Here is a 16,924-nt window from a genome sequence, read left to right on the forward strand (position 1 = left end):
ATTCAAGTAATCCGATCAATGCGGAGATTAATTTAGAAAATCGTCGAGATCGTGCCGACTAATCGACAAGACCAAAAAGTTTCGAGCCGCGAATTTTCTTTTTTATCTGGCGATTGAAAACCGTATGAATATTAAATAAGAAAGACTGCCTTGGTAATTATCGTTGAAATCAACTTGGCAATTCTTCCCTAAATTCCGAGGAAACAGAATCAAACGCTGAATACGGCCAATTATACGACGTTTAATTAAACTACCATCCATCGAGCAACGGTGCTCGCTCGCTTCTTAGAAACGACGAATCGTCGTAAATTCTGGTCCAAAAATACGTCGAACGTCATGCAATTAAACGCGGCGAGCTCGACAGCGTTAGGTATCTAATTAAAATGCTCTCGACCAGCCAACTGGCCGTCATAATCACTAGTTAGCTGCGCAATTCGTGTCTAAAATGGCGCGAGAAGAATCGAGCCGTAGCTAGTTCTCGTCCTTCATTCCCAGCTCCTCGGTTCCCGGCCCAAGATAGCCAGAGCTTCGGCTTAATTAGAAGAAACGAAGAGAACAGCGAAGGGTCGTGTGCCCTTCGAACCGTCAAATCGTTTCCCTGTGCAGCTTAAACTCGACGAGACTTAACCTTTCCCTTCCACTCTGTACCGTACGTGCTCTTCAATTACACCTGTTTCGGAATGCTCGATTTAATTGGATCACTTCGATCACTGACGCCCATTGCTTCAGAATTAGCCGCTTCTTATTCAACGGACCTCTACTCTACTCTGCTACGACTTTGCGATCGAATCGCGATCTTTCGTTTGATATGACGGACTAAAGATTGTTGGATTTGTTGGAAGTTTTTCCGAAACCAAACTGATCCAATCGAGATAGATTAATTAGGATCAGAACTTTAATAACGCGTATACAATTGCAATCAAGGAATTTTCAGAAAATAAAGTTGAACAGTTTGATTTGTAAATAGTTCATATATATATATATATTATTGTATGAACTGCACAATTTCACTTGCTCGAGTCCACTGATTCTACAAATATTGGTTGATGGATGGAATTCCACCGCAGGATCATCGGTGAAACAAATAGCACCCATACTCGAGCTATGGATTTTTCGCTTTTCACTGGACGATCGAGCGTTTAATTATCGTTTTCCCCGGCTTCTAAATTCCGAGAGCCATATGAAACGACAATATTTGCCCGATCACACGGAGACTTCTTTCGCTCAAGGTTCCGTGTGCTCTTTGCGCAAATCCTCTCGCAATACAAACAATAGCTAGGTCCGTGATTTCATGGCGCCGCTACTTGTCTAGCTAAAAGTCAATCTCGCCCAGGCCGTGGCTCGTAAATCTCTATAAAGTCGAAGGCCGCTGTCCCGTGGCGAACCACCGTGAGTTCAAGAAGATGCTCCCTTGAAAAGGAGGCCGTGTAAATAATGGCTGGACGTTGCTACGCTGTGAGAGTCACTACTCCTCTTATGGCTCTTCTGGGACATCATTCCTCTGTGACCAGGTCCGCTCACTTGCCACATACGTTAACCCGTTGCCGCTCGTTTCGCCCCTCCGATCGTTCCTTCAACGAGATCCTCTTCAATTCATTCCACCTGACGTTTTTAAATTCTTCGCCTTTACGATGCACCCTGCTAGACTTCCATACGCATTATTTTGCCGAGTCTTGGCAAAGGCATCCTTCGAGAGATTTTGCAAACTCTTCTCGAGGATCCTCCACGTTATACTCCAGGGACGATTCTAAAGATTCCTGTGATCCTTCGACATTTATATTAAAATAGCCATAGTCGTCCATCCAATATACATACCTATGACTCAGTTTAAGCTACAGAGCTTCTAAGTTGCCTTATCATTGAATCTTTTAGACGGCCTCTGATGAAACACTCGCCCCTTTATTTTCTTCTTTCTTCGCCTCTTTCTTCTCTTGCTTACAGGGCCGCAGTAGAATCGAGTGTTTGAGATTAACGCGCTTAATTTGCCTAAAGCGTGTGAATTAATTGTTGAACGGTGAATTGTTTGCTTTCCGTTGCTTTCCATTGTGTCGTGCTTGTACTTTTATGTATTATAATTATTTGATATGTACTCTAAGGATAGTGGCTTTTGATAGCGTATGAGATACAAGCAAGTCTGTTTGCAGGAAGATGTGTCTGTATACTTAAAAGTGTCCTTATCCAGCAAATCCGACAAGAAGCCTCCCGCACAAAAGCCGCGTGTGCACGAAGCGAACTCGAGGAATCGCACTCGACTCGAAAATCAGCTTCTCATCAAAGAGCTTTCGCTCGAGTGTCTGCCTAACCGAAGGGGGTACTAAGCCAGCCCAGTCAAGCAGTCGACACCTTCATTGTTTCAAGGTGTGCGCCATCGAAAGGAAAGCTGCCGCTTCTCTCCCGTTACCGTTAAACGTGTATCCACTTACGCGTGCCAAACAATTGGCCGGTTAGTCTGTGATTATTGATCGGATTGCGAAGCTTTCGTCGGCCGTGAAAAGTGGGCGTTGGCTGTTGCGTGACACGAGAAACTAGCCGGCTGAAAGAAGGAAACATGCTAAGAATCGATTTGACGAGATTCGCCGTCGTCGTTGATCCAAGAAGACCGTACTCGGAAGTTTTATGCCGCTACGTTCAATAAGCATGGCGAACTATGAATTCCGTTTCAGAGGAGAAGAGTCGACCGTATCCTCGGAAGTACGCGCGTCCCACGACCATCGAGCATCGATGTTTCTGTTATTTTAATCGCTTCGCAACTCTCTACCAAATGGGTTTCGCATGTCGTCTAGTTTACCGGTCGTTAACTCGCGAGTGCAATCCTCCCTTTTTTTTTTTTTTTTTGCATCGCACGCGTGGCCTCTTTACGTTCGCTCGTAGCGAAGAATACAAATGGTGACGGTTATCGCCGGTCTCCCCTCGGTTTCCTTGGTTTACGACGCAATCGCTATTAAAATATGCAATCGAGCCGACACGTTATCCTTCATCAGGGTTTCACCATCCTCTCGGGGGCGAGAGACGCGGTTAACGAGCCGTTTGTACCCGACAACGTTGAATATTTTGCATGAAGCTCGCGACGTCGGGAAAGATATCGCGCGTGTAGAAAATTCTTGTCGACTTGCACGCTGCAATTTCGATCGTTTAAACCGACGTTACATCACCCTCGCGTAATTCTGACTCTTGTCGAACTAATTAAACTGTTCGGAAATACTCAGAAGTTATGTTCTCCGGGGGGAAATCAAACGGAATCGGCTCGACGTTTTTCAACAAAAACGCTCGCTTGCCTAGAGAAAGTAAATTCCCGATAATTTCAGAGTATTAAATTTCCCGACAAACTATTTATCGCTTGGAAAGCGATTAATTCATTATCGCTCGTTTAAACGATCTCGGGCTTTCATTAAAGGAAACTCCATCAGAGTATTCCGGCCGTTTTACATAAAGATATCGAAATTCGCGTCTCGATAAAATGTTACCCGAATTGCCTCGATACGTACCAACAAAATATTCCTCTTTTTCTTCTTTTTTTTTCAATTCTGATACAATTTTTCTCTGTCTATTTATTACGCGATACGTGGATATGGTAATTCGTATAAAGCAGCGCGTACCGTGGTTGTTCGCGCTCGGAATAAATCCTTCTCTGTCCAGTGGGCTAGAAATTTATTTTGTGTTCGAACATTCCCGACCACCTCGGGTAATTTAGGCTTGTTGCCGCTGCATCGTTGTCGATTCACGGCTTCTAAGTAGAATTAGCCAACAAAGCGTGGACCGGTCGAGTGTCATTGAAATCCTGTGTTCGCACTGTGGTTGCAAGTTCAAGGAGTCGACGAATGCACACAGTTGCACGTGATAATTACTGTTCGTGAGAAGCTCGCGGAAGGCCCGCACTCGACGCTTGCCAAGTCGTAACTCGCGAACGTCATTCACATGCCACTGACGTTTATCCTTTATACGGTTTTAAACGATCTTTGAATAGGTTCGAGATATTACTTAGATCGATAAATAAATTAGCTCCGCCTTTAACTTCGAGACACGTAGTTGGAAGCTGCCTGTTCTGCTTCATCGTTGCATCGATAAACTTTTTGCAGTGATCGCAGTCGAACGAAACGTGCGCCATTTTCATCGATCGATTTTAATTCAATTGCATAGGCCGGCACGCCACATGAAACAGCAAGCGCCGCGCAAACAACGATAAAGAGATTTAATCGAATAACGCGGACATCGCTGAGCTTTGTCGCTTTCGAGTTTATAATAACACGCGGCCGACAATTAAATTTCATCTTCCTTCTATTTAGGACGGGGAATTTATTTTCCGTGACTGCGCTGCTTTGCATGCAGTTTAGCGTGTCCATTAACGCTTCCTGCACATTTTCCTCCAGAAACATTGTACGTACATGATGCATTCCACGCGAAATAGACACGATGCACTCAAAATACATTTTCTGCAACTAATTCGTCGCTAGAGATCTTTTTTAGAAATATTTTTTTTTCGCTTCTCTTCTCTACGATTTGATATTTTCCAACGCCCTCTTCGGAATTTTCCTTCGCACGAAACAATTTTTCCATTGCATACGCAACCAGTGTACGATGTGTCTAAGCGTCTTTCTTGCGTGTTTCTTTTGTATTGCATATTTTCAACTTTCTTGTTACCTGCCTCGTACATTTGCTTCTTTCAAGTTTCCGGCGTTCACGGGTTTTGTGTATGTCGTTCGCTTTCTGCTCTCAATATCAGCCATAAAATTGGGAAAAGAAAGAAATCTCGGCTGTACGGGGATTCCAACTCGAGACCTCGTGGTTCCAATCGAACCACGCTCCACCCTACCGAATGATCCCGACTTTGTCTTTTTATTTTTCTAAATTAGTCCTCTGTTTCTACAGCTAAAACTACTTTCACGCGTTTAAAATTCAGTTCGTTCCACTTTTAATCTTCCTTCTTATAACACGGAACCACTCACCTTGCGAATCATAATACGATCGGACCACCAGGCCAAGAACTATATTCGGTCTGAATCGAAATTACGATCGTCTCAAGAAACACGTACAATTTTCACGTATGTGACGAAGAATATCAAAGCGTGTCAACGAAATTACAAAAGTCCTACTACGATATTTCGTTAATATACAAAAGACATTTCCAGTAGTGTACGTACCAAAAATCGCAAAATTTGTGTCATCAAACGATCCTTTGAACGTTCTCCTCGCAGATTACACCGAGAAAGGAAACGGCATGCAAGCCACGGGCAGGTACGAAACGAGATTTGCCGAGTCCCAGCGCGTGCCAAGCAAATCCGCAGTGGAAAGTGGTCGCAGTGAAATTACAGTGTTGATATTCCATTGATAACAGCCAACGCGACGGTCAGCCAAACCGGCTGGCCAACCGATAACAAATTAATTATAGTTTGAACGGAGGTGAACACGTATTTGGTCTATAGACATCCGTGATCGGGGTAATTACAGCTGAAATTCGAACCAAACTGCATAAGCATGTAACACGAATGTAATAACCAAGGAGACAATGCGGCCGCGGAGGCGAAATGGGAGGAGGGTATGGTCACCTATGACAAGAAGGAAGGGATAGACAATCGCGTAATTGTAGCACATTGATCCGTCGAGAAGATGACCTCGAGTGTGTAGGTAGCCGTTCGAGATCCGGCAAACCTCGAGCCGAGACACGATTGATTGCTTGCGATCAGATTATGGCAATTAATGGCTCAAGTGCTATGGATCGAACCGCTTGTAAATTAGTTCCGGTTCCGGGCAGAAACTCCCGGAATTCAACTTATCACCGCAAGTACGTGGACGCGCGGTGTATCGGTGCCTGTATCTGCTGCATAATCCATACGCCATGCCAGTTCGGTGCGTGTTGGCTCCGAACGAATTTCCAGTTAGCCGAACGCTTCCCTGCCGAACGATCGTGTTCGACGAGAATGCAGAAACAAATATTCCGAGCACCCGGTTATGTATGGATGCGGCGAATTTCGACCAAATATTGCAGCTCGGTGTGGATCTCACGATCCAATGTAAACGCGCCTGAATCGCGAAAGGAAATGGCGAATTTTAGCGATGCAACGTTCGCCAGTTGCCTGTGAGAACAATTATCTCGTGCTTTCTTCGCATCAAATTCATCGTACTGCTCTAGTAAATTATAAATAATGATAAATAACGTAGTAATTGTGTATATAGAAATTATTATGTATGCGTGTATATAGAATATTGTGTGCGTGCAGGATACTGCAACATAGGCGAATACAACAAGACTGCAAGGTCCATGTGCAAAGATTATAAAAACGAGTGCTTAATTTTTTCTAATTGAAATATCGAAAAATTCAGATTCAGCGATGATTTGCTTTTCGATGTAGTATACAAGGGGAGAATTTTAAATAAAAAGCAAATATTACATCGAAGCGACCTTGCAAATTAAATATTTCGACCATCGATAATTATAATCCGTGTCCTCTAGACACAGGTTAACTCGCGTCCTCCTAATTCATCGCGAAACGTCCTTTGCCTCCTTAGAAAACTGGCGCTTCGAATGGCGGATGTTCCCACAGGCATTCGCGATCGTTTTCCCCGCTCTTGCTATATCCTCTCCATGCATTATCACTAATTTGTATAGGGCGTACAGTATTTGCCTAATAAATTTCCCGTTACAAATAACGTTCCACTGCAGGACTTAATAAATTACCGTGACGAGACAGGGTAGAAGCGCAATTACCCGCGCAGGGTGAAATCGAGGCCTGGCGAGGGGGAACAACCCGATGTCAGAAGCCACCGCTCTTGTTCTACATATCTCGCCGGCGTTCTACACCGATTCTATAGTTTCTAACGCTATTCATGCGCTACGATAATGGGTTAAGTGGGGTTTACTCACAACGTCGATGAGCTGGGAGAGGCGTAGTCCCATTTTGACAGTGAGGCGATCGCTGTTGTTGCCAACAGGCCGGATGAGGCGGTTGTAGTTCGACAGCAGGTCATCGTAGAGACGCTTCGCTTCCGGATTGGCCGAGGCACCCGGAAACGGAGCAACAAGACAGGAAATGGCCGTCGCCATCGCCAGCAATCCGCCCAACCTAGACCACCATCGCCACCAGCCTTTCCCACCGTTGTTCGACCAAGCATCCCTAAGCATCGTACGCCTTGTCCACCCCTGAAATCATAGTATTTCAACATTAAATGTTACTCATTTCCTCCATCTTCTTCAGTTATACAGACATATATTTTTGTTGCACCGTAGTTGAAAACGTTATAACGTTAAAAGTTTCGTGTAATACGCGTAATATATTCGACAAAATTTGTTGTCATAAATATTAAAATATTAGATTGTCCTAAAAGTGTTTTTCTTTCGCAAACGTGTTTTTTACAACAATGCACCTTCATACAAACGTGAAACCAAGTCTGTAAAATGTCGCGGTGTTTATCTCAACAGAACAAAATGGATCGTGCATGATTCGACGAAATAATATGAAACAAAAAGCGTTGTGCGTCTATTATTTCCTCATGAAACGAAAGAAACTTTTCGGACAACCTAATACTTTGGTGAGTTAGTGTCGCTCGATCGTGGAATTAACGGCGAGATAAAGTTTACACGTTTCGATTGCTCAGATTCAAATTGTATAGGACAGAAACTTAATACCTTTTAATGAAATATTGTAAACAGGATATCAATATGCAAATGTCTTTTGCAGTTCAAGGTTCAAATTGCTTTTACAAAACGCGTACAGTTCTGGGCGCAGCTACATCAATGGGTGTCTCTTGTTAATCCTTTAATTTATCACCGCGCTATATCGTTTCCACCGAGTATATGATAGATACACGTTCGACTCGAATAGCAGTTGTTAAATCTTTCATTTTCTGCGCGACTTCTCTAAAGTCTTACAAATAAAAAAACAAGTTACCGCTAAAGAGGAAAATTTCCCGATTCCCTGATGAACAATTAGTTTTAGTGACAACAGCCTGAAACATAGTGGAGCGGGTGTACGGTCTTTACGGAACACCGAGTATGTGCGCAGAAGACACGTGTTTGTCGGCATCTCATAATGCTTTGACGTCAACTTTTCAAGCGAATCATAGTACATAGTAAGGCGTAAGTTGGTTGCCAGACGAAGTCATTTACTAGCCGTGGAGAAGAGCGTAACCGGCCATAAAGGAGGGCTTCAACGGCATTGTTGTGTCGCTGAAAGGAAAGGGGAAGGGAAGGGAACCTCTTGAGCAACTTTTATCGCTTCGTTGCTGACCTACCTGCGGCCATTATCAGCGTACCTATATGCCTGGGAAAGCTACTTTCCCGCATTATCCGGCGATTTACATTTCTCCACGTTCCTTCGTTGATTCTGAATATAAATGAGCTCGAACCTAACGCGAGCACGTTGAGAGCATCAGCTTTCAATTTTTGTCAATCGCGGCCAAAGTGTTGGTACGTTATCGCCGTGCCAGTCAAAATGTTCGCAACGTGAAAAAAAAGTAACAAGAACTCGGAATATCGATGGACATTATCTTTTCTCGTGACAGATTGATAAATGATTTTGATTTCGTCCGTCGCTTCCTTCGCCATTAGGTTAATCGATGAATTACGTAAAAAGGTATACTCGCTATCGCTATGTAAATGAAATTTATATGTTTCACCGCGCGCCATCCAGAGAATACCATCCCCCGGATACGAACGGTTTCATTGATGTCTGCCATAAAATTACAATCGGTGCCCGTTCAAACTGCACATCCGCAAGAACCAGCCTTGTATTTACGATTTTATAGTGGCGTGGTATCGATCGGCTCGTTGAGAATTCGCTCAACGCATCGGTGAAGAACTTTAACGTACGAAATTATGCATTTGTGATATGTTTCCTTCGTCGACATGACGTATTCACAAACCAGTCACTGGCTAAATAACTTCTTTGAGATTCGTAAACGTTGACAAACATTCCTCTCTCAACATACTTGTACGTCGTGTTGTTAATGAAAAACTACTGTCTTTCTTTCTTCTTTTATTTTTCTTTCGATGTCGATTTTTATACAGCGTCAAAGAATCTGTTTTATTCGTGGAAAAGTTCGTTCGGCTAGCGGCTGTGGCACGCGAAATCAACGTGCGTATTTCCGCGTTCTGTCGAAAATTTACAAAGCCGAGCGTCGCATTTAATCATCGGCTTCTATTTTAACGCAACATAGGAAACGCGCGTGCTGACATTACGTATCAACGTTTGACTAATGCACCCAAATGCGTCGATTCATTGATTCTCCCGCAGTCATTTGCATTTTGCGTGTCCGCGAAGCGACAGTAATTAGACGTAGCGAGTGGGCGCCTGATGGAAAAGTGAAACGAAACCGCACGATTGCACACCGATAAAATTGTCAGGATATCGTTATCGGTATCGCTTAACTAACCAGATATACGAAAAATCGTTTCATTCGAATTGATGCATTAGCCGATACAGCCACTTTGTTAATAATTTATTAGAATAATTTATCGATCAAATCTTCGATATAAATAAATTATGTTAATGTGTACATATACAAAGGCAGCCGCGCGTAATATCAACTATCTACAATTTATAAAAATCTCAAAATAAATCTACAAATATACAAGCGAAACTTTCCAATGAAATTCTAACACCTTCGAACGACACACGACAGATTAAACGAATAATAATAATTCCATCGTCCGGATATTTTTAGGATGAACTAACGGCAAGGTCAATAGCGAGCCACAGGCCGAAAAACTTTTATCGACGGTTGCTGGTTTTTATCGGTCGACCGACTGATGAACTATTTCCACGTATTAGAAAATGAAAAATGGCGCTGGGCCAAGACGACCCAAGTCGGTCAGAAACCTCACGGGACCCTTTCTACCTATCTGGGCTGTGTCGGGTCGCCAGATAAGACGACCCTGTGGTCATTATCAATCCCATTCGTTTCCAGCCAGCCTCTGGCCACCGAGTTAATTACACCGGAATTCCGTACATCCCTGGCTTTTCCTTCGTTCCCTATCGTTGCACCTTCTTCGCCCCTGACGATCCCTTCGTTAGCCCGGTTCTTGTAACGAACCCCGTAGCGTACTGTATTTTTCGAGTTTATCGTCCCCTGTCAATCTCTTGGGAGGACGAGGGTGGCTGGTATCGGGTTCACGACTCGATATATACTTACGGGAATTTAGTAGGGGATCGTTGTCATTCCACGATTCTCTAGCGACACACTTTGAGTGATTTATGCCTGCTTAGCTGTCCAAATGGTAAATGCGCACGCGAGGAATAATTTAGAAGTCAGAGGCCGATTTTCATCCTTTCTCTGCTATCGAAAGAGGGATTAATTCTTCGTAGGAGCAGATCAGTTCTTATTGACGTGGAAGAAATACGAAACGTACCTGCGTTTAAATATTTTATAGAATTCGTTGATTAAGATGTGTGTCGCGTACAAATTAACCCAAATTGATTAATAACTCGTATTATTTACGCTAAAAGAGTAGATTATTTTTTTACCGATCTACGAGGTGCACGCGCTCTTCGTGCAACAGCTACAGAAAGGAAAATGAAATCTGCCTGCTATCGACCTAATACTTTGTGTAAACTCTTGCTCCAGCTGCAGCAAAGCCCAAAGACAACTTCATACCTTGCTTGAGCACAGAGTGACCTAGCAGATATGTTGTTTAACAAGCAATCCGTTGTATAAACGCGAAGGAAAAATCGACCATTGCGACGACACTCGTTCGTACACTGTATGAGCAACCAGGGTAAACGATACCAGGTTGTAGTCGATCGAGTAGTTGGCGCTATCGGGCCGTCTGCGACATAAGGAAACGGATATAATGGAATCAATAATGAGCCCTGGTTGACACGTTCATCAATCTGGATCAGTCAGCCATCGTTATCCCCTGTATCTTGTCGGGACTACGAAATAATTACGAGGATTTGCTTCCATGTGTTTGTGTATCGATCGTGGTGAACAAGAGGGTGAATGGAAAAATATGTGACAACCGGTTTATTCGTCGAACGAATGAAATGTATCAGGGAAAAACACGAAACCCAGGTTTATTGGTAATTCGTCACAGTTGCAGTCGCGCAAGATTTCGCCGCGGATGACTGGCAAGCCTTGATCGTTGCCCGATTAATTTCGCTCGCAATTTGTAAGGGAACGCGCGATGTAGTTTGCAGTACAGTTTCCGATATTTTCAGGAACGTTCATTTCCTTGATGATCGAAGGGTACAGAATGGATGGATCGTGCCGTCGATTATATGACAGATATATTTTTGATCCGAACGACACCAGACGCGAAGTCTGGAATGTGTAATATAACGTGAGTATTCCGTGCTGCCGAGAGCTGTGAAAAATGTTACAGCTCGATGAAGTATCACCAATAGAGCATTTCGATTCCAGCTTAAACCACGTATGACACGGTAGGTATAAAAAGGAAGAGATGGAATTAGGAATGTCTAGATGAAATATCTTCTAAAGCGATGAAAAATAAATGTTTAAGCGCTGATCGAAGACAAGCTAGCAGTAACGGATAACAACAAGTAATCGTCCGGTTTATTACATTCACGGAAACTTTGCGCGCATTTATTGAAAGCAGACGTGGCAATGGAGCTGTATGAATGCACGTCGTCATCGTTCAGTGTCCCGACGACGCAGCTCGAGCGTTGCAACTGGGCTAATCGAATCTCGCGCCACGTACAGTCGCTAACTAAGCTTTTATATACACGTTCGGCTGGCGCATTAATTGGACCGACCCTCTATTTCGTTTCAGCTGGTGTGGCTGTTGGAAAAGCGCGAAGAACTGGAAAGAAAATAAACGTCTTAAGAGCGTAGAAAGAGGACCGTGAAATACGAGTGGCCTTTCCAAATGATCAGAGAGCGGACCTTTGAATTTCTAACGTTGAATTTCTAACATGAATGATACAGACACACGGCCGTAAAGTATGCTTCCAAGTTTCCGCTGGAATTACAATGAGCTATCGATTGTAACAATTAACGAGGAGCGAGCGTGAAGAGGTAAGCAAGGCAACGAGCGCTGCCCCAAGGCGAACGAACTTTCCCCCTGACCGCAGGACATCGAGGGATACCGGGTCGGCTAATTAAAACGACACGGGCGAACACAAAAACGCAGGGGTTGAGGCTTAGGGTGTGGGTGAAGGAAGCGGGATGTAAACGACACGACAATAAAATCAACGTCTGCCGTAGGCTTTTCAACGTTTTTATAAGGTAGTCAGTGTACTCTTTTTTAACCGACGAGACGCGGCTTAATTTAGAGCACCGACCAGATTTACGGGGGCGGTTCTCCCTCGAGCTTTGCAGGTTATGGATCGTGTACCGCTTGACGCGTGACAACGTAGGAGGATTGGAGATTGCAAGGACCAAAACGATGTGCTACCACGTGCGTATTTGTTCTGTTCGGACGTGTGTCTAGATGTGTGCGTGTCTACATATACGTATACACATACACATAACTAGATAGACGAATGAGATCGCGCGTGCGTTCGAGGGAAGGGATTAAATGAAAAAAAAATCAATTTTCTCCTGCGTCTATCTCTAGCAAATCTTCGGGAACAAAGCTTTTCACATAAATCGAGGATGGATGAATCGTCATGGCTAGTCATACATACACCCTGCTTCCGATACACTAGGGAACACGCCGATTCAGCCAGTTTACGATCGATGATAGTTCCGTATCGTCGATAGGAGCGACGAAAGTAGCGAAGATTCAGCTGGAAATTACAGCCGGAAAAATATGACCGGTCTGGACAGCGCAGCGTCGCGAATTAATCGACGAGCCAAGAGCAACGTCCGTGCGCGACAGAAACATCGACCAAGTGTTCCAGTTTTGTGATCGAGCGACCCATCGACCAGAATACGATACCCGACAAGAACTCGCGACTCGCATTACGATTTTATTCGGGAAACGTTTTATTTTACAATATCCGTGTGTCAACGACGGTTGTGAAAACACGAGACACGTTTAAGCTTGCGAACAGACATATAGTTATGCGAATATGTAAATTAGAAACTTGAAATAATTATTAGAAAATTATTTAAGTCTTTAATTTATATTCAGTTTAGAATGTAAAAGCTTCTTAATTATGTACATTAACGTATATCGTGTATCACATGTATAATCATTATGTTTTTACCTGTTTACAGGTCATTTTCAAGCAATATCGTCGTACCATTAATTTATTTATGGTATTTATTGTTGTTTGCTTTCATAAATATTTACGATATATCATTTAAACGAATCAGATTCAGATTTTGAGCAACGAAATTTCAACGAAAAAATGTATCATCCGATTTGCATTGTATGTTCAGGATCGCCATGCAACAGGATCTAAAATTTTTATCAGCCAATTGTTTTTCTAACGATCTAAGTCGATCACTGCGTTTCTTACTAAAATCAGGGTATTCTTAGTATACGTGTACACATATACATATATGTACTTTTTTTAATAAAAATGAGAACGTTAAAACAGGAAAGCACTTCGTATGATCTCACACTTCATCATCATCAACGTAGTCGAATTTCGCAGTCGAGACGCAGATAGCTGAAGTCGTGGAAACAACAACAGGAACACGCAAAGCTGGCACGGTTTTCCACTAGCTCGCATTTTCACTGCTCCTAATGACCGACACTTTTTACCGTCTCGGAACGCGAACCTTACTCGCAAAAAGTCTGGCAACCGCGAGTTCTTGCATAAATTGTCGCGAATGAACGCTCGCGAAACGCGGCTTAATCCTCCTCGGCCGTTTGATAAAAAAAACTAAGCTCAAGAAGAGCGGTGTAATTAGTTCGAAAAGCTGGCAAAGCGCAGTTACGAAACGTTCGCACGATTCTCTATTTTACGATTGTTCAAATGACGTGGAATTGCTAACGCCAACATTTTCCATCGTTTCGTTCGCGCTGCGGGTGAAGCAACGGTTGACGAGCTTCCCTATTTAGTTCAAACGAGAAACTAACTATCCGTGTAATTGTCGGCGTTACGACGATGAACGATAAACGGTCAATCTCGCGTATGATACTTTACTAAGTATGTCATGTTGTTCATAAGCGAAGTACAATAACGTTGAAGCCCGATCGATTGTAGCTTAACCAAAAGCGTAACAAACGTAGGTCAGAAATTTGATCAGTCTACCCGATTCCGATAGATTTTCCATTTGAAAAGTTTAGTGGGCTGTTTCGGTTTCGAGTTTGTAAACGACGCGGTATAATGTCCAGTTGAAATAGCCGCTGTGATCAGCGATCGGTCAGTTTCCAAGGAATTCGTAAAATCGTCGTTGTAGAAGTTGTTTGGTTGGTTGGTAGACGTGTGACGGGAGCGACGCGGTTAACGATTGCCATTTTGCCCGGCTGGTTCTCGTATTAAAAATCTTCCAAAGGGGGAAAAAGCGCGGACGGGTGAAAAGCAGGTGAATCGTTGAAAACGGCATTCGCGTGTCAAGTGTAGGATAATTCAATAATAGCGGGCGTACGAGAAGGGCTGACAGAATGGCCGAGAAGCAGAGAGAACGGAGGCATTCAGATGCAAACTGGAGAGAATGGCCGTGGGTCGAACGAAGAACGCACAATGGAAAGCAATCCGAGTGATCTACGAGACCCGCGCCAACGACGATCTCAATCCATATGGATAAACTAATTCAAGACGTCGCTTTATATACGTACATCCGCATCACAATGAGAAAGGCTTCTCCAGAGGGATGTCGATTCAATGGAAAACGTCCTGTGACGTCGTCCCTATATCTTTCGTGTGACCACGGAAACCGAGACCGCCATTTTCGAGCACGTACTAGACTCTGGAATGAGCTCGACTTTGTCCAACGTTTTCAGAGTGTTAAATCTTCACGTTCCAACTAGTTGCGGAATTATTTTTGCGTCCCTTTTCGTCCTGACATTTTTCTACTTTGTTTCTTTAAGAAGTCGATAACATTAAACTAGGAATGTGCGTAGAATGTCAAAAATTGTCACTTGTAAATCTTCGCAGCTTTCCTCAATGGGACCGGAAAACGTTTCACGCATGCGAAGAAGAAAAATTCACCGAGTCGATATATAAGGTCGTCCGAAAAGTTTCTTTGGTTTTATAAGGAATTAATGAATGTACAACATTTTTCGTTTTATATTATTTTATCGAATTACGTATGATCCATTTTGTTCTATCAAAATAAAGATCACAACGTTCAACAGATTAAGTTTCATGTTTGTATACAGATGCGATGTTGTAAAAGACATGTCTGTAAAAGAAAGACACTTTCCGGACAACCTAATACTATGGTACATCCTAGCAGAGTCGAAAAAGTCAAACAAAACATATAAATATATTTTTGAAATTTCCTTTTAATTTATGTTGGCGCAGATTACGTTTATACAGAGATATCTATGCACTCGTTTATGGCATTTCTAGCACGAAAATATCCCTCGGAAGTAAAACACACTGGGACTCGGCACCATATTCCTCACGCATGTCCCACATTCTCTCCATATAAAGAAATTTCTTAGCTGTCTGTACTTTAGCGCACGCTATCAAAGGATTCGGAAATGGTGAAGAACGCTGGAATTATCGACGTTATGTATTTGACATTTTCTAAATGAAAGCTTTTATTCGAAAACCGTGTGGTCGAAGCTGAATTTTAAAGACAAAAAAAAAAAGATTCTTCTAGTCGTTTTACACAACGTATTCATTTTTCAACAACTCCGTAAGAATAGTTCTTCCGCGATTAATCAAACAGTCATTTCTGCGGCGGCTTTCCACAGGGATTATGCGTTGAAACTTTCAACTTGGAAAATGTATACGTCCAGTACGATAAAGTTATGGCTCTTTAAAGATTGAATCGTACACGGATAATACAGGAAATAATAAGGAGGAAAGGATGATCAAAGTTTCAAAGAAATGGTAACAAAATCGATCTACGCTACAAGCACCTTAATTATTCGCGCAAATTGTCCAATCGTACATCAAACACAATGCAACCTGACAACGAGCTCGAGAACGTTCAATGTTCAGGCCGTCTGCTGTCAAACGCAGCGACGCTGGTCAACGGTTGCCACGATATCTGACAAACGTTCGAATATCTTTTCGTCGAGCGTCGTCTTTTTAAACACAGTCCGTTTCTTTCGAGTTATCTAAAATTCTAGGAAATTAGGAAAGATCTAGACACCGAGGAAATGCGGTCGTTTGAAAAGAGCGAACGAGTATCAGGAGAGAAGCAGGAATTTCCAAACGATTCGCACGGTGAAACGGTGAAAAATCCTGCAGCGTCGAGATTTAAAGACCGCTGCAAGTGACTTTAGGCGATAGGAATCAAAATTCGGTGGATCCGTGGTGCAGTCGGGAGGGCGGGGGCGTGAAATGGTCCTTTTACTCGTGTTTATATGCGGCACCACTGAAATATCGGCTTTGCAACTGACGCGCAGCATATCCGGCGAAAGATATTTCAACGGTCCTCAACGTCTGCGCGCGTACACGCGCGCTGTATCGTCGAACGCGCTCGAATACGCTAGCAGAGGATTTTCAGCCTTGTCAAATGTACGCCAGAAGCGTATTTTCCCGACACAAGTACAGTTTCTTCTATGAGAAAGAGAAAATCATACTCGACTTTTGTTTCCTACGAACATATTTTTTCCATGCTTTCTCGCTCTCAAAAGCAAACGTTCCGATGTGAAATTTCATTCTTCGAATCAAATTCGAAAGAAGCGCCACTTCTCGTTCAAAAATACAAGCTTCTATGCGGTACGTTATTTAAACCGAGGCTCGAAACCTGGATATGGTAAAATCGTATTCGTTGCGTCATGCCAACTTCCACACTCTATTTTCCATCTTATCGATGTCTTGTTCTTCCTAAGATTTTAATGCCACCGTGAAACTCATTCGAGTATCGTGTGCAAACGTCGAGGATACCTGTCGTTCCTCTCCTTCGCCTAAAAATTGACCGATGATCTCAGTTACGATCTTTAGCTCACGAATTG

General features: G+C 43.1%; 1 protein-coding gene across 1 annotated transcript in view; it reads right to left on the reverse strand.

The window, feature by feature from the left end:
• LOC126865951 (acetylcholine receptor subunit alpha-like 1) overlaps positions 1 to 16,924 on the reverse strand; it is a 162,381-nt gene that overhangs the window by 106,164 nt on the left and 39,293 nt on the right. Inside the window, exon 2 of the mRNA XM_050618920.1 lies at positions 6,860 to 7,135. Coding sequence (XP_050474877.1) covers positions 6,860 to 7,117 — 258 coding nt within the window. The 5' untranslated portion in view covers positions 7,118 to 7,135. The remainder of the gene's footprint in view (positions 1 to 6,859; positions 7,136 to 16,924) is intronic.

The sequence above is a fragment of the Bombus huntii genome, chromosome 5 (genome assembly GCF_024542735.1).
Source record: "Bombus huntii isolate Logan2020A chromosome 5, iyBomHunt1.1, whole genome shotgun sequence".
NCBI classification, from domain to species: domain Eukaryota; kingdom Metazoa; phylum Arthropoda; class Insecta; order Hymenoptera; family Apidae; genus Bombus; species Bombus huntii.